Genomic DNA, 23724 nt, shown 5'->3' with positions numbered 1-23724 from the left:
TCACATATTACACATTTCTACTAGCATTTCATTTTCAAGCAATTGTCTCTGGATTATGGATAGTGTAGTAAAAATAAATATTGCAGAGATTAATTTATATCCTTTTGTGTTTATATTAGAGAAGTCAGTGAAATTGTTCAAATATATTTTATTGTTTTTCCATATAAGTGGTATGGTTGGGTCAGTTTTGATTTCTCCTGTTGCTGTTGTCCATATATTACATAGATACTAAAAGGAAAAAGTAGTCCAAAAATCTTCAAGTCATAAGTTACTTCGAACTGTGATATCTGGTTCCTGTACATCATGGTTTAGTCAGAATATTTTCCCAATAACAGTATATTCATTTCTTGTGTAGATAATGTAACAGTGCCAGTCTTGTGGTGAATAAAGTATGTGTGTAACAATTACCTTTCTGTTACTTTGAGAGCTTTGCATATAGGTACAAATGAAACTACCATTACCTATGTGAAATAGTGAAGTAGCGCCATCCCTTCTTATAAAGAAAGAAATTCAAGCTTTGAAACATTTTTACATGTACCAGTCATTCAGCAAATCAGCAGCAAAACTAGAAATACAGTACTGGCTTTCTGATTATCTGCCTTCTGTTATAGTCTCTACATCACATCTTATTTGTACTTGTGTATACTTTCGGTATGTGTGCATCCTGCTTTCCTAAAACTTACTCCTAACAATGGTATCAGTCGTATATTAGTGAAAAATGTTAATTAGTTCTGTTGAGGTGTTTTATTGGGTTCTTTTCATGGAAAAAAAGGAGATAAGCATATAACTTTTCAGAGACAAGTATTGCAATTTTTGCTGCCTCTTCCAGTACTTCTCAGACTGGATCGAAGTGGCAACCTTAGACTCAGACAGCTCACCTTGTTTCTACTTTATATCTCTCCTATTAAGATGCTGATGTCTTTCACTGATTGAGGAAGTAAAAGCACTGTAGTTTGATCTGCTTCTGTGGTCTACTGGAGATAGCAGATATGAATCTAGCAGATAGGGATCTGCTTGCATATCTAGCAGATACAGATCTTCATTTCCTCAGTCCTGTAGCTCAACTATAGCTGAACTCTCAGTACGAATACAAATTACTGTTTTAATGACTTTCTTCTGTCAGGAGTACCACGTCACCACCGTGGTGAGATCTGGAAGTTTCTAGCAGAGCAATACCATCTTAAACATCAGTTTCCGAGTAAACAACAACCAAAGGACACACCTTATAAAGAACTCCTGAAACAACTAACTTCCCAGCAACATGCAATACTTATTGACCTAGGTAAGTACAGTAGCGGTCTGAAATTAAATAAGGGGTTTATGATCTCTGGAATCCGCTGGATGGCACAGCACCAGAAGTGATACTTTGTTTTTGAGAGATATATTTATTTGCAACCAGAGACAATTTTTTAGCAAGTACCCATCAGTCAAGGCAGCGTACCTGGTGCTGATACCCCTCACAGTGAACACTGTGGTTCTGTTGCAGTTGTGTGCCTCAGTAAGGGGTGAGTAGTTTGGGGCTGGGTTAGTGAATTGAACACCTTCAGCAGAGGGCAGGGGGTGGGACAACTCCTGGACAGCAGGGAGCACAGTCAGGCTGAGTTTGGGTGGCTCACCCAGCAGATTGGGGCTTGCCGGCTCAGCAAACAGTTCATGTTTTCTGCCTGGTTCTGCACACAAATACTTTCTTGTCTTAGCCGTGTGCTCTGCTTGCAGAAACAAATGACTGCGTGTGTTGGCAAATTGGCAAGTGCATGGTGGTTTTCATGCAAAGTGTTGGTTTTGCGGGGGAGTGATTTGCTAGCCCAGTAGCTGAGGGAAGGATTGGGCCCTGTTGTTTCAGTAAGATGAAACTAGGAAGCCGAAGACTTTGGGGATTCACGTGGAGATAGAGTAGTGCAGCACAGTAACAGACAGCATAACTGGGTAGGCAGCTAGAAGAGATTTGCATGTTCTGACTTGTGTTCCTTCAGGCTATCGGAAGTGTTTCTCTTAAGCAGATCTTTAAGAATCCTTCTGAAAGCATGAACTTTTCCCTTGAGAGAAAAACCTGTGTTCTTGCAAAATATGGTTGTAATATTTTTTTAAAAAAATCCTGAATTAAGCTAAAGAAGTCTTGCTAACACAGTATGAGCCAATGCAATAATAGTATTGCTCACGCTCAGTTGAATTGGTGCAGCCTCAGCTGTGAATAGTGGTTCCTGAGGATGAGGACAGCAGAGTGCATCTGGATGCGGAGGTAGGGTATTGCAGCTGCTTTCCTGGACCAGTTTCCTTGTCACAGTGCTATTTCATTACATGGACAAGAACAAAGCCACAATTCCCTGATGGCTTTTTGTGTGCATTTTGTTTTGTGGCCCCACCTACACAACCACTGCAGGCTCTGGAGTTTCCAGGTCCTGAACACCAAAGTCATGTTCAGTAGATGATTTCTTCTCTCAGTAAGGTAAGGTAAACTGATTTCCAGATGCTGTCAGTGTAGGAAACCTCTGTAATCGTCATTATTTGTTGAGCACAGTAGAAAATTATGTTTTGTTTTACTACCTTTCAAAAATAAAGTAGTAGGTACTTACTTTCTCATTCTGATGGTCTTGAGGTATCACAGTTCATTTAGAGTCTCTTTCCAGCAGGGCCAGGAGTTGTTTGCTCCTAAGTAAAAGCTAAAATTCTTAGTTAAGTCATCACCAGGGCCCCCAGAAACAAATAAGCTTGTGAGTTTAGCAGTTCTGCGCCTCATCCATTTACTGTTTTTTGGATCTTCTTTGCATTTTTATTCTTGCTCAGTTTTTAACTTTTCTTCATGACCTATATGAAAGGAGCCTTGCTGCGCGCAAATACTGATTCTGTAAGGTTCAGCTCTGTGACAGCCTGGCTGGAGGAGCCCTGTTCAGGAACTGAGTGCTGGTGTCCCATGTCACAGGCTAGAGCAGCTACCATATGGCAGGACTCTGCCCCCAGCTTTGTCCTCTTGAAACAGGAGCTCTGATACTATCTGGCAGCACAGCAGCATACCAGGAGCTAGAGGGTGGGGCGGTATTTAACAAGTGGGCAACCGAAAAACAAGCTCCACTTAATACTAGAACAAAAGAGGTATTCACATTTCTTCTTTGTTGAGGTATTTCACAGGGGAAATCTGATAGGGGGAGGGCTTTTTCCTTAGAAATGAAAATATTCCCTTTTGGAAAAGTTTTGTGAGAAAATCTCTAAACATGAAGCCTTTGATGTCTCTCTTCACAGAAGCTCAGGGTGGTTGAGGTTGGAAGGGAGCTATTGAGATCATCTAGTCCAACCCCCATACTCAAAGCAGGGTCATCTAAAGCAGGTTGCCCACGACCATGTTCTCTCAGGTTTTGAGTATGTCCACAGATAGAGACTCCATAACCTCTCTGGGCAGCCTGTGCCTGGCCACCCTTACAATAAAGGTTTTTTTCTTACGTTAGGTGGAATTCCTTGTATTTGAATTTGTGTCCATAGCATATATCATATTATATATATATAGCTACACAATTCTTGATATTGTATGGGCTGCAGAAAAAAAAAAAGAAGACATATTGAGTTTTTACTCACTGAGTAAATATTGTTAGTGAAACTGATTGTGTAAGTTACCTAGCTGGATTGTGGGTCCTGGCTCTGTGTGAAAATTCACACACAGATAAGCCAATCTGGGGTAGAAGCCATCATCTTGCTCTAGAACTGAGGGACTGGAAATAGCTCGATTGTGTTCCTACAGCTCTGCACTTAGTATAGTTTCTCTTAGGCTGGGATTTAGAGAGATGTGGGGAATAGATCCAAGGCCCATTGCTATCAACAGGAAGTTTTGCTCCAACTGACTCCCGTTCTCCAAGCACTTGTCACTTGTGCTGGTGTTCATGGGACATCTCTTAGAGCTGACACAGCTGAGTGACAGGGCTCAAGGACTAACTCAATGTAAAAGGGGATTTTTCTCCCAGATTAGTGAACTGGATCAGCTCATGGAAGAGCCTGAGCTTCTTGCTGCAGGGAAGGAGGAAGGACCCATGAGACTGGGAGGGGCCAAGGCAAGGAGGGAGGTGATGAGACACATTTACTGGGAAGAAGAAAAGAGAAAGGGAAAGGGCTCAAAGCCAGAGAGCTCAGATGTTCTGTGTCTGGATCGTGATAGTTGTCTAAACCCCAACACTTTTTAATCAAAAAAAGAGGACTGGATGAGTCATTGAGACACTGAATGGAATCTCTCACTATTGTGGGCATCCACCCCCTGTAAGCCCTTTAACAAACTGATCAAGGGCCAGTCTTAAGAACCAGTTACTTAGCTGTTCCAAATAACGGACCGTCCCCATCCGAGAGCCTGTCTTCTCTGACAATTTCTAAATTCATTTTGCAGCTACTGTAACAAAACTAATCGGAGAAGTCTTTATCTTTTGAGAGTCAGTAGTTCTGTGTTGCTAGCTTCCTTATGGTCTTCCTGAAGATTGACAAAGAATCTACCTTTCAGAATAATCTACCTTTTGAAAGACTGTTTAATTTGATAATGTGGCAAGTATTTTTTTTGTTTATCTTTTAAGTCATTAACTTCAGCTGTTTTCACAGGGCGCACGTTTCCAACACATCCGTACTTCTCAGCACAGCTTGGAGCTGGGCAGCTGTCACTCTACAATATTTTGAAGGCCTATTCACTTCTGGACCAGGAAGTAGGATATTGCCAGGGCCTCAGTTTTGTAGCAGGAGTTTTACTGCTTCATATGAGCGAGGAAGATGCTTTTAAAATGCTGAAGTTTCTCATGTTTGACATTGGCCTGAGGAAACAGTATCGTCCTGATATGACAATTTTACAGGTATTATTTCAATTTTTCTAATTAAGGGGTGCTAATGATAAGTCATAATAATGCAATATCAGTAGCATTGTCAAAATCTGGACTTGAAATTAAAGTCAGTTCACAAAAACGGAGAAGGGTAATGCGGAAAAAGAATGCATCAGCTTAAATGCAGTAGTTTCAAATAAAAAGGCAACTGGGGAATCTGTGAAAACCATGAATAGGAAGAACTCTGTTATATGTTTTCTGAGGTTCAAACAACCCTGTAAATGAGTCTGTCTTAGGCTCGCAGTTGACCCATCCTTAGACTTCTCGGTGGCTTCAGACTATTTCTTTTCGTCACACAATTCTGTCCAGACAGCAATTGACAAATATATTTCTCTGTTTCTAGTAAGAGTGTGAAGTATGGACTTTGCTACTATGAGTGTTAAAACATGTTTATCTTTAGTGTCTTTGTTCTTATTTCATGCAGATCCAGATGTATCAACTGTCTCGGCTACTTCATGACTACCATCGAGACCTGTATAACCACCTAGAGGAGCATGAGATTGGCCCCAGCCTTTATGCTGCTCCTTGGTTTCTCACCATGTTTGCATCCCAGTTTCCCCTCGGATTTGTAGCCAGAGTATTTGGTAATTCTTCATAAAACTTCTATCTGTTTTTTTTTGAAGTCTTACATTTGAGTCCTTTCATTAGCAACAGCATTATTATACAACCTATTTCAGACATCCAGAGAAACATTATACTTACTATTGATGAACAGAAGAACAACAGAGGTTATCTTATGGAGCAAGTGGTATTTAGAATAAAATGGAAAGAGAGGAGGAAAGCTTATGACAGTCCCAAACTCTCCTGTGTTTTCATCTTCCTTGTTACCTTTTCCCACCCTGTAACCACTTGTAGCGAAGATGTGAAACTTGAAGCTGTGAAGGAATGGTGTTAAGATAACGGCACTTCAACAATTAGTTAGTTTCAAGCTGAAGAGATGTAACAAAGGCATCATGTGAGAACTATATCCATTTACTCTATTATCATTATCTCCAACAGTGTCAGTGGAAAATTATTTTGAGGGTTGTTTTCAAAACACACAGAGATGGCCCTTGCAGTTTAATCACAGATTTCCTCTGCAAAAACATAGGACTTTTAAACTAGTGTTTCTTATCCTTAAAATTTGTAGCCTGACTGATAATCTCACTTTCTGAAGATGTTTGGAAGCATAGGGGGTTTAGATTCTAAAATTACTTCTGTTACCTATTTTTGGAATCTACAGAAGTTCTCTTTTTTTTTAAAATTAAACTCCCATTAAGAATTTACCTTGATACTGTCTTATGGATGTGTATTACATAGATTAATTGTTTGGTATTTGAGAAGATGCTTTATTTCCTTTTCAGTTGTTTGATTTTCAGTTTCATTATGTTTTACTGGATCTTCCAGGATGAGCAGGGTGGATTGGAGCTTTCTCCCTGATTCCTCTCATCTAATGAGAAGCTATTTTCTTTTTGCTTAGTCAATTGCACTTAAGAGAAGTAATTACTTATTAGACTATTAAAATCGACACTTTCCTGACTTAAAAAAGTCTCATTTACCACAATAACAAATAATGAATATAGATTCTGAGAAGAGTCAACAAGAATCAAATCCTGCTTCTGTTTAAGGACGTGCCAAAAGTAGTACTAAAAAGAAATGGCGGTGAAAAAGTTGGTGTGATTAGCATTTTAACTCCAGGAAAAGCGGCTTTTTTTTTTCTTGGAACAGTTCAAAGTTTGGCTAAGGTACATTGACAAGTATCTAGCTGACAGTAATAATCTGTAGGAATTAAATTAAGCGCTGTATGTGAGTGTCATATACTGAGTTTATAATCAGTTAATCTTTCAGTTATTCTTAATCATTCATAGTATTCTACATGATAAGAAAAATATTTGAGTTGGCCAAGTGACAGCAGTGAGAGTAAAAAAGTGTCTTGTGTATTCAATATATTTGGATTTCTGCCTTAATACGCGGATTAGTATTTTATCTCTCATTGGAGGACTGCAGGGCTTTAAAAAGCAAGGATTGACATTAGAGTAGAAGGCATAGATACATGACCTTCACAGGAATGAAGTTCTGACCCATGTGCCCACACGCTTTTGCAGAACATAGGTACATTTTCCATCATTCACTTATTATAGAACCCTTGGGATGAAAGAATGTTGCCTTTTAATGTTGAAGTAACTCACCTGTAGGTTACTAAGACTGTGAAATTCCACGGCCATTTTCTAATGTGGTGTGTCTGAACCCTTGACATTTGAATCCCCACCGCTGTTTAACAATATAATTGTTACGGACCCCTCCTTTAGACTTCCGTAGTGTACTTTTTGCAGGTGTCTTACAAGCAGTATGTAAAAGAAGTGAGCTAGAAAGAGGTTAACCCAAAGACTGCTTTATAAGTCAAATACCAAAACTCCTTTTTACTTTTTAATTCTCTGTTCAAACTTTCAACACTTCTCCTGAGTAGGATGTAATGAAAGTTCAGTGTTAACAAAGATGTGTTCTTTAATACCCCTATTTACTTTTTAATGAGGGGAACTTGGTAGAATAATGTTTATTTTGTTTCAAGATTGTAGATAAAAATTGATTTTTTCAATCTTTTATTTTAAAATCCTGTAGGCTGCCAGTCACACTGACATTAATTTGGTACCTTCACTGTACTGTTGTTGGCTGGCAGCCCACTTAACAGGAAGCGCGAGGAGTGGGTAACAAACAGGTCTCTGTTAAGTACTTGCTCTTTTAAATGAGAGAGGGATTTCAGCCCTATATTACCAGCTCAGCTCATATAGACATTCATTAACAACTTACAGGTCACCTTGAGTTCATCTGCATGTCTTTATGGTACAGGTTCTGAATCATAAATATGCATCGTTTTAATATCTTTTTTTTTTTTCAGTTTGTGTTTCCTAGCCATTCTTTAGCATTCCCTGTCCTAATACGGAGCATCCCCTATAAAGCATTTTTCCATAGTTTTCAGTTTCAGTAGAGGATTGAGGCAGATGCCTGCTCTTTTGCCGCTTTTCCTGCCTTTGAACTTCACAAGGAATCAGAGTTGAAAAATGTTACACCACTTTTAGGACAAATGGCAGCAAAGTGCAAGATTTGTGGTTGGTTATTACTTGTGTTTTAATTTCTCATAGGGAAAGAGAGAGAGGTGAAATGAGTTATGATTTCAACATTACAGGCGAAAGAATTCAAGTGGGAATTTCATTCTGATACAAATTACTAAGGAAGGCCGTTAGCCAGTGTTTTCATATATTCTTTACTACATCAGAGATACCTGTGCTTTTGCTAGAAGTTGTTTCCCTTATTATGTGGTTGGTTTTTTCCCTCTCTCTATTGTTTTTTTTTTATCAAGACATACTGTTTATTTGGTGTCATTGTGCCACCTTGTAAGTGACCGTGACTTCATTCACAGCTTCAAGTACAAGGAAGGAAAAGAGCAAGAAATAATCTGTTTAAAAATAAAAAGATATTTAGGAAATATGGAATAAAACCAAAGTATCTTCTCCTTTTCCACCTCTACCAGTATCATTTCACATGTTAGATGCGTTTGCCTGTAGCGAGTCTGTCAATAAAACCAGGAGCAGATTCTGAGTTACAGTAGCAGGAAAGTCAGATGCAGGGCAATGCTGTTTATGCTGTGGACAGATGGGTTTGTGAAGATGGGTTTCTTGTCTGATGCTTTCATTGCAGTCCTCTGTTTCTTTCTTTTATAAAGACATAGCTTGTAAAGGAAAAGAAAATAAAAGAAAGGAAGCTGCACTGAAAGGTCACTGTACACTGTGGTTTCAGTATGCTTGAATGTACATCAGGCGCTGTCACTGCAGAGCCACCTGCAATATTAACTCTTAAGCTGTATTACTAAAATTTCAGGGTACTTATTAGTGTAGCTATTAGAATATTAACGTAAGTAGTTGATACCCATACTATAAGTAAGCGCATGAAACTTGGAGCTGCTGGAAGGTGTGCATTTAGCCTCATGTTCAGTGTTGTATTACAGAGAATTTTGTAGCTTTCTGCACCAGATGAGAAAATAACAGAACTTCACATATTTGGTTCTGTCTTCACATGTAGTTTTCTATTCAAATTCAGATTCCCATGAGCATCTCAAAAGAAAAAAACCCACAAAACTATTATATAGACAAAAAGTGGCAACACTGAGAAACTTGACTACCTGATTTATTGTGCACTTAGCTTTAATTCAAATTGGATTTTTTTGATGAAAACTCACTAAACAAGTTAATAATTTATTCTATTAGTCGAATGTGCTATTTACAGTAATAATTTTGATCCTATAAGATTTCCAAAGCCATAACCACAGTGATAAAAGCACGTGTCTGGCAGCGTATACCTAGCCTTCACATCACCCTTTTGAGAAATTGTTGTCCTTGGACATTTTACTGGTTTAATATGCTTGTCAAAAAATGTGCCTGCTTGAATGTACGCTGTTTTTATTTTGTTTTCACAGACATGCTCTTTCTTCAAGGATCAGAGGCCATATTTAAAGTGGCTTTAAGCCTTTTGGGAAGCCACAAGCCCTTGATTCTGCAGCATGAGAACCTAGAAACTATTGTTGATTTTATTAAAAGCACTCTCCCCAACTTAGGCTTGGTACAGATGGAAAAGACCATTAGTCAGGTATGAAATAATCTGAATATGTAAGTAGTATGCAAATAAATGCTCTTTCCTGAGAGAAAAGCCACAACTTTGTATCCCATTACAAGCTGAGAATTCTATTATTGTAGTTCTGAGGATGTTGAAAACTTTTGGAAGCATGTGACTTGTATAGTGCCTTTGTATTCATACATCTACATGTTGATTATGGTCACTTTATGAAGTCTTTCATGAAAATGAACTTACTGTTATTTTAAGTGTGCGTAAAGCCTATTATCGGCAGTAATAGTATAGCCCATACGCAGTGCATTCCACAAAAACAGCAACAAGAGGAGCTAAAAGCTGTCTGAGTCTTTCTGTCTCCAAAGAATCTTGCTCTCCAAGTCTCATTTCAGAAGCAAAAATTGACTCACAAGAGCCTCACAAATGCTGACCTTACTTACTGAAGTCAGAAGCCTGCCTAGGTTGACTTTGCCTGTACTGGTTCGGTACAACACTGCCTTTGTGTTTCTGCCAGGAGTTCAGGGGCCAGCGCAGGCCCTCGCAGCGAGCAGTGGCACCAAACACTGGCCATCCTTGATAGACTTTTTTAAATGGCAGGCAAGGAAAATAATGCAATATTGCTAATCTAGCAGAAGGCTCTAGACTATATCTATAGGATTTGAAAAAAATCACAAATGATTGCTGTTAAGGCTTGCCTTTTTAGAAACCCTGGCTGTTACGCTTGACATCTAATTTGCAGCAGGTTTTTCTGAAGGCCTTTTGTGGTCCAAACCATGGAGGGAGTGCTGCAGAGAACTGCAAATGCCTGGCAGGCACCCCAGGCCGAAGGAGATCTGCAAGGCCTGTGGGTTGATGAAGCCAGCCGGCAGCAGCACAGGGCACTGCAGGGTGCTTGCCAGGGGTCCCTTCTGCTCAGAAGAGAACATGCGCTCAGATTAGGATCAGGAGCGTTGCTTCTGGTGCTTTCTATCGAAGGAAGGAGGGGGAGAACTAAAAAGCCTGTGTGAAGGGAAGGAAAACAAGTGACTTCTAGGGGGCAGAGGGGATGGATGTCATCTGTCAGGCTGAAAGCCTGGGATACACAGCTCTGCAGAGACCTGCAGTGCTTGGGCAACCTACAGAAAGGCATTGGCTTTGAGCAGAAGCAGGGAGAGATACTCTGTTGAGGCAGATTGAACTGTTCTAGATTTAAAGTGGGCAGGTAGCGTGAGCTGAAGGGAGAGCAGTTTCCCCGCTTTGATCAAGGCTTCCTTTGAAGAGAGCAGCTGTTTGACCAGCCCTAGAGTCCATACGCAGCTCCTGGGCTAATCCACATCCTCCTCATGCCTTCTGCACCATGGCCTGTGGTTTACATGCCCTAACATGCCTTCAGTTAGCTGGCTTTCAAGTCAAGCTTTTGATTTGCTTCATGTTTCCCCACTTTCAGATTTGATATGCTGGGTATGACGGCAGGGATTTCTCTTCCTTCTCAAGAGCACAGAGGCTAGAAGTGGCAGAGGTCATGAGAGGAGCCAGCATTCTGCTCTGCTGGGTGGCACCGTTTGTTTTATTGAAATTTCAACAGTGTGTGTTCTCCAGCAATGCTCAGATTTACAGAAAGTGGAAGTTCCATATGTGTAGCCAAACTGAAATGAAAATTGTACTTGAGCCTTCTGTACTTAGATGCTTAGTGTGTGTGTTTCTGCTGCCATACAACTATTTGAGAGACTTTTTATACTATATGTAACAGGTGTCAGACATTTAATAAACTGATGTTTTCGTTAACTTTGTCCAACAGCTAATATTTTGTAGATAGAGTAGATAAAATACGAAATAATTCTTGTTATTTCAACAGGTATTTAAGATAAGATTTGATTTTTGACTAATTTCCAAAAGGAATAAAGTACAAGAGGTTTAAAAATAAAGAACAACCCTCAAACTTCTATTCTTGGGCTATTTTCCAGATACATTTTTAAATCAGCTTTTGTTTCTACTGTGTTCTATGATTGGCACACTTGTCCATTTCATTTGTCAGCCCCTTCACTGCTTTCAGAGGCAAAAACTAACTCAAGGATATTAGAGTCATATTTCCTGAGCAATTTGAAAGCAGATGTTTGCCAAAACTCAGAAAAAGGAAAATACAATAGCAGGTTTTTTTCCTTTGGGTCACTTTCTGCACCTGAATTTATTTATGTACTTTTCAAGTAAATGGTTTTGTTAATATTCATGTGTAAGGCTGAGCACTCATTTTGGTGATTCATAGTTAACAATAATAGAAATCTGCTTTGACATTACATAATGTTTCCATTAACTGTATTAGTGTAAGGATAGATTATTTCATTTTCTTTCAATCTCTAAGAGTACTGTAGAATCATAAATAAACCTAGCAAGGTTTACTGGTTTTCATTTGAAGTTTTCATTCTGCTTAGCCGTACACTTGTACCTGTGGCACATGTGCTTGGACCACACTTTTCTAAGAAAAATGATACCAAAATCCAAATGTGACTAGGAGGGTTTCTGCCAAACTGAGATGCATTAATTTTGAAATCCCAAAAGGGGATTGCCCTACAAAGTCTACACTTCTTGAAAACTTTACTGTGCTTTTACTGAAGTAATCAGCAAATCAGTAGCAAAGGTTTTCAGTAGATCCAATGCCAACATATTGCACTCCACTGCCTCAGTCTTGCCATTCGCAGAGTAGGAAATGTGAATGCCAAAAATTAAGTCCTTTATTTTTTGTATGCAGTGATTAAATATCCTCATCTAGATCCACAGATTTTAAAGCATAGAATGAGCTGTATTTTTTATCTGCACAGCACCTAATAATATTTTTATATACAACAGGTGTTTGAAATGGATATTGCCAAGCAGTTGCAAGCTTATGAAGTTGAATACCATGTGCTTCAGGATGAGCTTATAGATTCATCTTTAAATGACAATCAGAGACTGGATAAATTAGAAAAGGCAAACAGTAGCTTGCGCAAACAAAACTTTGATCTTCTGGAAGAACTGCAGGTACAATTTATAATTCATATTTAATTAACATTCTAATTTATCTACCTTTTCAGAAGAGACCAAGGCACAGGAGAGATTGGTTTTTGGTCTAGTGACTTTAAAGCGTAGCCACTTGCAATTCTATTTATATTAGCCTTTAAAGTTTAAATGCAGAAGAAATTCTGAGAGGGGTGGGTAGAGTATATTCTTGCCATTAGTGAAAAGGTGATTCATCACACTGTCTCTTCTCTTGTAATTAAACTCATAGCTGTAGAAGACTAAAATACTCAAAGTGCTTTCTCAACTTCATTTTTACATTTTCAGTCACTGCTTTATTATAGCAAGGATACTAGGCTATCAGAAATGGGAGAGCCAACAGCAGTGTTACAATTTAGAGATACATCAGATATGGATTACATTGTGTGTAAAGAGATACTCTTTAGTGGAAGAATTTTTTAAACTGTTATCCAGATTGTTTAGACAATATGTGAAATAATAATTTATAATACATGCTTGGTACCTGCTTGGTTTGCAGCATTTTCAAAGGCAGCACACCTGGTCTCTGTAGGGCTTATTCTTTGCTTAAGTCTTCAAGAAGTCAGATTTCTGGCTGCTGTATAACAGAACATTTGTTGTAAAACTTTTGACTGTGCATTTAGTTTGTTGGAGAAAGAGACATCAAGGGTAGGAAGCAGGTATTTCAAGCCTCTCGATTACTGTTACAGACATAGACTTTGTAAGATAATAGGTAAGGGAAGGAGTTCAGGTTTCTCATCCATCAGTCCTGTGTCATGACTAGCTAGCCAACTGTGCAGGCTTAAGCTGTGCTTAAGCTGTAAGTTCTGACCCTGTGAGATCTGAAGCTGTTTCACGTTCTAAGATGAGCCTTAGCCAAGTCAGAAGAAGAGATACTTCTCTGCAAGATATTTTCATAGAGCTTCAAGCACATGGGCAGTGACATTGTTGAATGAAGTGGGCTTTCTGAGCTGAGATTCAAGATGTGATGTTCTATAGATACCTGCATAAGGGGGTTTTCCACCCCCTCCTGCCCATGAAGACTTTGCAGCCCTGAATAGTTTTTTACAAAGCTCATCTCCACCTGAGTGCCGGCAAGTCAGCACCTGACATGTGGTGGGGAACTTATTAATAGCTGTCTGTGTTGCTGGAGGAATCCCTTTGTCTTGGAGGTGGGCTTCATCAGCCGCTGTTTCCTATGGTCAACGGTGACCTATTGCTGATGAGAGGAAAATACATCACCAAACAATGTGGGTCATGGTTTGTCAATATTTTGCCCCCAAAGGCTGAACTTTATAACCCACCATAACTGCATGAAGGGCAGCAGGCTCATCAGAAAGGCAAATAAGTCCCTGAAAGCCAAGACCATCCAGTGCTTTTTTCTCCAAATGTTACCCAGTTCTGAAACTCCCAAAGAGATCTTCTTTACCTCAGCTACAGATCTCATGTGATGAGTTTGAATGATCTAATGCTTGTTTCATCATGAAGTAGAATGCCCATGTGTGCAGCCTTTCAAAGGAGCACTTTGGAATTTTTCAAGATGTGTTGTCCATTTGCATATTGCACTAAAGCCCTTCCTTCCACTTTGCCTCCATATCTGGCATTTCTTGGACTCAATGTGGAGGTGAAATGAGGATGCAGCTCACAGGCTGGCTTGTCTTTGCTTTGCAAAGCATGTGGAATTCAAGAAATATGCCTGGCCAGAAGTGTCTCCCAGCTGACCCATGGCTTATCTTATCTGCAGTTCTTTGGTATATAATTTGCAAACTTCATAATTTTCTAAGTCATTAATTAATTACTTTGCATTATATTCGGAGTTTAATTGTGAACCAATCCAAGCAATCAAGTTGGGACAGGTAAATTTCTTGTTACAGGCAGCAGCATAGTTGTAGTCTGAAGTACATAGATTTAATAACGTTCATACTTGCATTTTACCTTTGCAATTTTTTATTTGGAAAGTATTTTATATGTATTAATGTATCTCATAAAATAGTGTAAAGTTGGTTTCACTTTTTAATAGATATCCTTTTTTTTCTTCCCCTCTTCCCTCCTCCTCATTTCTTTCTGTTTTGAAAGGTGGCTAATGGAAAGATCCAAAACCTTGAAGCCACAGTAGAGCTTTTATTGACCAATGAAGGCAAACTGAAGCAGTCCATTCTCACTCTTGAGCAGGAGCGAGTGGCTTTGCTGAAAGCAGTGGAAGAGATGCGGAAAAAGATTGGTGATACAGACGGGAAGCCTCTGCTTACTAAACACACGGATGCTGACTGACATTCACAGTTGTAATGTCAGAGCAGAGAAGCTGAGCAAAGAAACAAAGGGAAGAACTGAGTCTTTTTGTCATGATCCATGGGAATTTGACATTGTCACATTCGTTGTACATGCCTTACTGTAGCAAAGCAAGATACAGGCATGGTGGCTTCCCACATCAGAGAAGCTGGTTTTTCGGGGAGAAGGCTCTTTCTTCTTAGTATGTAGAAATACTATGAACAGTAAGATGCCACGTAATAACAAGCTGGAGAAACTTAATAGTGCGTGCAGTCATACACAGTACACTGTAAAGATGTCATGGATACTTCCATAAGTGCTTCTAAACCTAAGTGCTTTGTGTCTGTTCCATATTTTGTGTGTAGATCACCACCACATTAAATAGCACATCCTTTAGAAGGTGCATTGAAGAAATACAGCAATGTAAAAACTTTGAATGGGTGACTGCCCCATTGCAGCTATGCCATGGTGACATTTACAGAGAGTTTTGTGATTGGACTCGAGATATTTATGACAGTCTAATTCCCCTGCAGCTTGACTGGGTTCTGATAATGATGTTGTTTACACTTCAGAAAACTGCTTACTGATGCTTGAAGGTGTCAAATCTATTGGACTCCAGGGAGCTGGACTTCGTCATATGTAACTATGCATAATTGTGGGGTTGTCATTTGTTTTTATAAGTACATTGTTTTAATATTTTTTTGTTTAACAACAGTTAATTTAGTGTATCATTAGTTGGCATTATCTGATATACTGTATATAGTAACTGCATTGTACTTAACAAAATACACTGACATACCTGTAACTCTCGCAACATCATCCCAGGATTTATATTCAGATTCTTCAGGTTTCACCTTATTTATTTCTGATGTGCTGTGTGATGTAAGACATCCTTTTGCTGGGAAACTTATGCCCGCTGTCATTTTTTCCCCCCTTGATTTAGTACTCTGTGCCCACCCATCCTCTGGGAGATGTTATTCTTTAAGACTTTTTCTGAAGTAGTGGAGGCATTTCAAGAGCTTCATGTTGTGCCAGATATGCTTAAACTGCTTTATAAAGGGCAGGGCAGTTTGAATTAGGATACCATTATTTTTACAATGCATCTGTCGAGTAAGATTACACATGTAAACAAACAAAATAAAACCACCGAACACCTCATTTTCCTTAATGCAATGAAAGTAGTTTTCAGGCCAGTGAACGTACCACTGCTATAAGTGCAATAATATCCATGTATATCAGGTGATTTGGGTTTGCTTCAGAATTAAGAATAGTACCATAGCTCTATTCAGTCCCCAAGCACAGAGTTAATAGGCATCAGTGTTTTGTTGTAGTGGAGACTGACCCAGGAAATGTGACTTTTCTTTTTTCTTAAATGGATGTTTTTATTTTCAGACTTTCAAAGCCCACAGTTCTTTTTCTCTGACTAGCAATGTAGAAAAGGTTTTGGTTTGCTTTTTCCTTTTCTCATGCAATTCCCCCCCAACACATCATGGTTGTATTTTAATAGGAGAGCTGCACCTTTCATCTACTGTGCAGAACAAATATGTCTATGTAGGTGAAAATAAGAGAGAATTTACTTTTCAATTTCTAGAAGCTTTGTTTGACTTTGTCTTAAATTTGTCTGGTTCTTGCAAATTCACTCCATATTCACTTAGTATTCAAAGTCCACATAAATCACTTATTATTAATCCATTTACCTCTTAGGCTTATTTTTTTATTTGGAAATACATATTGAAGCTCATGCTTCATGTTTAAAATCTTGTCATAATGGATCTCATGCTGTTAGAGCACTCAGTAATACTGCATTTTTACAGCATAGTGCCATAATTCATACACTGACTTTTTAACAAGAGCAATAAAAATAATAACAATAATCTATGTCTACATCTATGTTTGTACATTTTTTGACGTTTAAAAATAAAAACATAGTTGGCGGGATGACAGTTTCCCTGAAAGTACAATCTGCAGTGGTTATTCATGAAAGCTCAAAGTCCTCAGACTCATCTAAATGTGCAATGTATCCAGTTCTGATCTTGGAACCTGTATCCGGGTGTGTTGACTAAGGTGAAGTACGTTCCACATGACTCCAGGGATGCATTCCTTTTTGTCATGTTTGCTTCTCTGCCAGTGTGAGTGGAGGACTGCTTCTAGTCTGAAGCCTTTTATTGTGAATTTGTGTAATTTCAGAAGCAAGTGCACTTAGATTGTCCCTGTTGCACCCACACTTGTGTCTGGCTGGATGTCGTCATTGATCCTGACCTACAGACTTGGCTTCCCAGCTTGACCTTAGACCTGCCTCACCACCACAGCCTTGCCTGGTGACCTGGGCTGTTGATGTGCCTTGCTTGCCCTTTTTGGGTATTGTGGGACAGCCCCCCAGTCAGTAAGTTGCTCCCTTTGCCTGTGACCCTCAGCTCCTGGCACACATTCCCCTTCAGAGCGGCCCCTGCCTGTGCTGCTCCCCAGCACACAGCCCCACTGCACAGCTTGGGTTACACGTCTCCACTGCTTCTGATGCCAGTGCTGGGCCGGTCAGAGCTTGCTGAGGTGTCTCTGCGTGCCCCCACTCTTCACTGAGCAGGCAAGCCCGTTCTCTCAGAGCTCGCGTAGGCTCCTCCAACACAATGGTCGCACTGTGTAAAAGGTCCTTTACGGGTCTCCCATCTATTTCAAAACACTGTGATCATGTTCTTTTCCACTTCAAACAGTGCACCGTATTTGCACACTATGTTGATGACACCAAAAAAGCGCCTAAAACAAAAAGAATGCATTTGGGCTACAGCTGGATGAATGCCACGGTTGCTTGAGGCTCCTTAGATCATTGCACAGTATTTACACTGTGTCACACCCTGTGATGTGAAGTAATTTTTCTTTAACAGAGCTTGACTAGAACAGGTACGTGGGAGGGAGACGAACGCTGGCAGCTGAGCCAAGCGTCGGGAGCGCAACCCAGGCCTTGCCTTGGGAAGGCACATGTGTGGCTCACACCCACGCGGTTTTACATAACCTGAATGAGGGTGGATCACTGGGTACTCATTTGCTCATGCAGCTGCCAGAAAACGTTCCTTTCATCTAAATGAACTTGAGGCTGCAAGAATTCAGCGCCTCAAAGTAGGTCTTTTCAGCATAACCCAAAGCAAGTCAGTAAGTACTTCATTATGGAGAAGACTCCACTTATTCCTTTGTATAAATGGATTTTTAATTCTGTCTAATTGTATCATATATTTCCGTGGTGTTAGAAAAGCTTTGGGGCTATAGACACTAAAAGATGATGAAATTCCTTTAACAGAGAGAAGAGAGATGATTACAACAGGCACTCTGGAGAAGCTTGTACTAGCTCCCCATTGCTGACTTTTCAGAAATCCAAAGAGATTTTAAGAAATTTTCCTGACATTTCTAATATGTTATATTTCACAAGTAGGAATTGCTGCAACAGAAGGAGATGGAAGCAGGACTCTGCTTTTGATTAGGAATAAAGTGTCCAAAAAAATGTTGTGACAATGGTCATACTGATCCAAGGCTCAACTGCATGCTGCCTTCTTTCTGTTGGTCCCTAGTACTCTTCTGTAATACCTTTCTATTTGTTAACATTTCACACTAGACTGCTTGTCTACAAAGGACATATAAATGCATTTTTCATTTTCCAGATAAAAGCAGAATATAATAATTACCTTTTGTATCTGTCCTGTTACTAATGAGATGGTGAGTTTCCATTTCTCACTAGTTATTCACAAGTCAGTCTAATCAAGATGGTCCTCAAGAAAAACATCCTCTTGCTGCAGCTTGATTTGCTCTACTTCTCTTGAAAGCTGGTGGGGTTTTTTGTTGTTTGTTTGGATTTTTGTTGTGTTTTTTGGTTGGTTGGTTTGGTTTTTTTGCTGTTCAGCTAGCATTTAAGAAGTTCCCAAGTTCTGTTTTCTCAGATTTTTTTTCATAAGCTGTTACAGGTTGAATGAACACTCGTATATAGTCTTTTTCCATGTTTCCAACATCTGATGCTTAGGAAGTTGTTGGCTCTGTAGACAGTGAAATGTCTTGCATTGTCAAGGATTTGGACTTGCCAAGGTAACAGGTGAATCAAAGAGCGTGTTTCTTCCGTGTACTAGTTAAGGTGAGCTGAGTAGTTTGAAGAGTTGGCCACCGACTGGGACTTTGAGCTCATGAAGCCATAGATTCTTGATGGGATTAGTGGTGCAGGTATGTCTCCCCAGCTCATTATTTGCTGTTTCCTCTTAGGGCATATCACAAAAATATCCAATCCCAAGATAAACTAAACCAAACCTGAAATGTGGTTGCGGTTACCTATCTAATGGCCTGCTACTCTGTGTCTAGTATTTTTTCATAAGGAATCTCAAATAGTGGTTTCAGAGGTTAGATACATTGGAACAGTGAACTTTGCAGTTGGCAAAGTAGCAGTACAAGTAACAGTATGTAAGTAAGGAATAATTATAAAGCATTTGGAGTGCATTCTATACAGTAAACTTGTCGAGAAGATTGTTAAATAAACATTGTGCTTATTTTGAGAGAAGGAAAACCTAAGATGCTTATAAAAAATGGAAAAAGATGGGCTGTTGAGAAGGGAATATGTAGGGCCAGCCATGATGCTGTCAGGACCTGCAGTAGGATGTCAACATACCATAAAGAAGTGTAAGTGCAAATACCCATTGAGCTGAGAGGTAATACAAGTCTCAGCATAGGGAAATAATCTGGATAAGCCTCAGAAAACCTTTCAGGTTTTTTGCAGTTCCTGATGGAGTTCATAGAGGGAGGCCTCAATGCAAGCAAGGTTTCTCAGATGAAGAAAATGTGCTATTCTTCTCAAAAAGTGGAGAAAGTCGAATAAGACCTGATCACATAGCCCAGTCATCTGGTCAGGAAAGGTAGCTTCCTGCTAGAGTGGAAGATAAAAGAAGACTTTTAAAAATGAGAATATCCTCCAGTAGCCTCTGGCATATCTCTGAGATACACTGATGTCCTCATGAGAACAAGCTTCAGTTTCAATAATAAACAACACTTAATAGCAATTTGAGTAGCAACTTTCCAGCCATGTTCGCTTTTAGAACATGTAACCTCGCTGGGGCTGAAATGAAGACGGTCCATGATGCCGGTCTATTACCATAAGGTGTCTGTTTGAAACTCCTCTCAGTGACATCTTCCACCTACCTCAGCTTTGACAGCAAGAAAAAAGTATTTATTTACAACATTTGGATTCTACTGTTTGACTGCCAAATTTTGGCCTTACCCGCCCTGTTTCGTGTTACTAAACTACATGACGGAGTAGAAAGTTTGCTTTAATGCACTGACTTGTTGGAAGGCAATAAAAGAAAATAGGGATGGTAAGACAGAATGTAAGTAGGCATTTTATCCTACCTGTACAGAAATTATAGCTGCAGAAAACTACAGGCGGCTCACTCAGCTCCTGCAGCATTTAATTGGGATGGAGTCGTGTATAATGACTGACTTCAGTGCTCCTGTATGCTGGTTTAGCTATGCTGGCTGGCATGAAAGGTGCCATAGCAGCCCGTTATCCCTGCTCCGGTAGCTGCCAAGCTGTCTGTGAGGTAGGAAAAATAAGTCTATGTTAGCCTAAATCAAGTATGTATAAACAACATGTTCTATCCTCTGAACATCTTTAGGCATCCAAAATGGTTAGCTCTTTTTTTCTTTTTTTTTTTTTAAAGCAACATTTCAGATTCTCTCATAATTTATTGCAAGCATTTCCGTTCCAGAAAGGAGGATAGGAGTACTATTGTAACTGTGGCGGATGTTTACAGGACATTAATAAATAGGTTCAGATTAAGGCAACAATTGCTTAGAATTGTGGACTAATTAAAGAATATATATTTGGATATTTGAGGGGATCTGCACTATTTTTTGTTTGCTGAGTGTCTGTCCCAAGTACAGTAAATTTTTGTTTCCCCTTTTTAAAACTTTATGCCTCAACAAAGGATAAAAACTTCCATTGTCAGCTTTTGCTTAAAAAAGAAGTAGGAAGTTCTGTGATTAAAAGAACATGAGTGTATGTGAGCGAAGGAGGAAATGAGAGTTTCAGAAGCAAAGAGCTGACAGCGGGGATTTACCCACACCCTTTGTGTGACCTCTGGAGAGATCTCAGCAAACAACAAGGAACATCTCACTGCTGTGGCCTACAAATTTCAGGAATATTTAGTCCCTGCAATGTGATCTCAGATGAAAGGTTATCATACACTTTCCTGTGAAAGCCCCTTCTGTATTCCCCTCCCAGCAGCTACTCTGTCTTGCAACACAAAGCTGAGCCATGCATATAACACAGACAAAGGGCAGAACACTGTGCTGTCTGTCACTTAACCACTCTGTCACGATGAGCCAACCAGTCAAGAGGAAAAGTCATAGTGCTGGGGACTAAGGTACTTGCCTCAGCTTGTGTGGTCCATGGGGGCCACCTGCTCTGCACTGACTCCAATCCTGTGCATTTTGGTGAAGTGCATCTTCTGGAGAATCAGCAGGATGTGATCCAGCAGGTGTCAAGAGATGACGGAAATTTGATCTAGGAGAGAAGGTCAAACAAGAATGAAAGGCTGACAGCTCCATAGAGCTAACAGACATGGGTTTTTTTGATCCAGCCCATCAACCATTGGAATAAAGGTTTCTTAAAATAGTTTATATTTTCTCCCTTATTGCCTTTGTTACCAAGTGTGGTTTCTGCTCAGCAGTTGTTAGCACTAAGAAAACCAAGAGCATGAGAAGTCTGAAAGCTTTTATGCTTGTCAGGATCTTGCTTTTTCAATCACTGACTGAGGGGCGTGTGTTATGTCACGTCTCATTCCCCATGCATGGTTTCAAATCTAGTTCCTTTCTTCCGTTCCTGATCCCTGGCTGCTTTCGTGAGGCAAGTCTCCACGATTCTCTACAGGTAGATTTTAAAAACGTTGTCTGTGATCTGAGGTATACTGTGGTATACTGAACCTACCAAATGGAGCAGTTCCTTTCCCTCAGACCCCACACCTTGCTGCTCTGCTTCCTAGCCAAGTTCATTAGTTTGCCATCAGGACTGCACCAAGGCCAGTTATGTGATTCCCAGTTTGGAGTTAGTCTGTGCCAAGCAAGCTTGGAGTGCAGGAGTTTGCTTATGTCAGCCCACGCTGTTCCATGGAGACACACTTTGCATGTCATCAGGTCAACTTCAAGGCTTCCTTTTGACTAAGGTACAATGAGTACTGGAAGCACTGGGAAGCATTTTTCCAGCCCTTGACCATTCCTGTTGTGGGCTTCTGTACCACCTTCCATTTTTTGTAATTGTTGGAAGACAGGCACACATGATGCATGTGGTGCTCCATCGATGGTCTTCTGCATGACCCTGGTTGGTCCTTGTGTAGGTTATGTTAGACCTTCTTGTCCCAGCATGCCCTATGAATTTGTGCTAAATTTGCTGGCAGTGACTGTGGCTCCTAGGGCCTTTGCAGTCATGGCCATTTTCCATGATCCAGATGTTTGTTCCGTAGCTATGACACAGATTATTTATTCCAAATTGTGTAACTTTTCACAGCTTTAAAACATTTGATCTCCTTAGGCTTGCACACTACTTGTAACAATTAAGAGTGCTCAGAAGCCTTCATATGCTTTTATCTTCTAAAGGTTCATCTGGGGGGAAAAACTTCTAAACTGCATTTCTCACCTCTCTATGGAAGCTGCAAGATTCACTGAAGCTTCCAGTTGGGAAGTAAGTACACCATGGTCACCCAGCTTTCCCCGTTTCCAGCCCCCACTGCTCCCTGAGTGGGCAACGCACTGGGCACTGGGCATCGTTAATTGAACTTTTAAATATAAGAGCAACTTTTAAATATAAGGAACTCAAGAGTTACCAACTGTGTTCACCTTCCAAGCTGCCTGGACATCCAGCATGTACTGAGGTTCTCGCTGGCTACTAAACTGGCCTAATTTTGAATGGGAAAAAGCAGATACAGGTGACACAGGAGGTCAGATGAAAACACGTGAAGATGTGCTGAATATTCAGAAAAAAACCCAAAAAAAGACCAAGCTCGTTCCTTTGCCTTAATTCATGTGGCCATTTGTCCTAACCATTTTCTGATTAATAAAAGGGAGAGCTTTTTCCTGCTCTCTCCAGCTGTCTTTTGCAAAAGGATTGTAAAGCTTCAGGCAAAGCTGTTACAGCTGTCATAACCAGAACCATCACAAAAGTCAGACGGATTGTAATACGGGCTTACACTGGGCAGATGGTAACTATCTGCTTAATTTCAAGTTTTAAGGTCTTTCTGTCTCTCAGATCTTGCACGTTCTGTCTATGTAAGGCAGAGGTGTCAAACTCATTTACACCGGGGGCCACATCAGCCTCTCAGTTGCCTTCAAAGGGCCAAATGTCATTTTATTTATACAGTCCTAAAATGACATTTGGCTCTTTGAAGGCAATCATGAGGCTGATGTGGCCCCCAGTGAAAATGAGTTTGACACTCCTGAGTAAGGGAAGGAACACCAACATCGTGAAGTATTACCCTGCTGTGTCTTATCAGGAAGGGGATAAATTTGATTTCAACAAGAAAACCCACAAAACTTTTGGCAGAGATGTAAACTTTTTTGTCATTATTCTTTCATTTTACTTTTCCCTTAGTGCCTGAAATTAAAGGACCTAGATTTATCCCCAGGAGGGAATTTAATCAACTATTCCAACAGGAACAGGATGGTACCCTTATTATTCCTACCTCAGATAACAAACTGCCTCTGGAGGAGGAGTTCCTTTGTTGTTGCTGAGTTACTTTTTTAATGTGTTTATTACCCTTGAAGTTTAAGACCTAAGCCTCTAATCTCCAAAGCAAAGCAGCGATTGTGACCCTAAGCGAAGGAGGTGCCGTAATGCTGTTGTTCGGTATTGTGCAAGCTGCTGAGTGCTGTGCTGTGCAGAAAGCTTCTGTCTCCTCCGGATATCAACTTCTATGAGATGTAGTTTTCCTAAATGACACCAGGTGTTGTACAGTCAAACCAGGAGAGCAGAGGAGCTGAACCTAATTCTTGGTGTGGCCCTTCCCATGTGCGT

At 40.1% G+C, this 23724-nt stretch overlaps 1 protein-coding gene across 2 annotated transcripts in view; it reads left to right on the top strand.

The window, feature by feature from the left end:
* Window positions 1-14699, top strand: part of TBC1D1 (TBC1 domain family member 1) — a gene marked incomplete at both ends in the record, with an annotated part of 97677 nt that extends 82978 nt beyond the window's left edge. For both annotated transcript variants that reach the window (XM_080343213.1, XM_080343212.1), the window contains 6 exons: window positions 1124-1282; window positions 4570-4814; window positions 5266-5425; window positions 9292-9461; window positions 12264-12434; window positions 14505-14699. In XM_080343213.1, the coding sequence (XP_080199339.1) occupies window positions 1124-1282; window positions 4570-4814; window positions 5266-5425; window positions 9292-9461; window positions 12264-12434; window positions 14505-14699 (1100 nt within the window). The remainder of the gene's footprint in view (window positions 1-1123; window positions 1283-4569; window positions 4815-5265; window positions 5426-9291; window positions 9462-12263; window positions 12435-14504) is intronic.
* Window positions 14700-23724: the final 9025 nt, after the last annotated feature.

This window comes from Nesoenas mayeri (assembly GCF_963082525.1).
Source record: "Nesoenas mayeri genome assembly, chromosome: 4".
Lineage (NCBI taxonomy): Eukaryota > Metazoa > Chordata > Aves > Columbiformes > Columbidae > Nesoenas > Nesoenas mayeri.
Note: the sequence above shows the minus strand (reverse complement) of the source record. Positions and strands in the feature narration are given on the sequence as shown.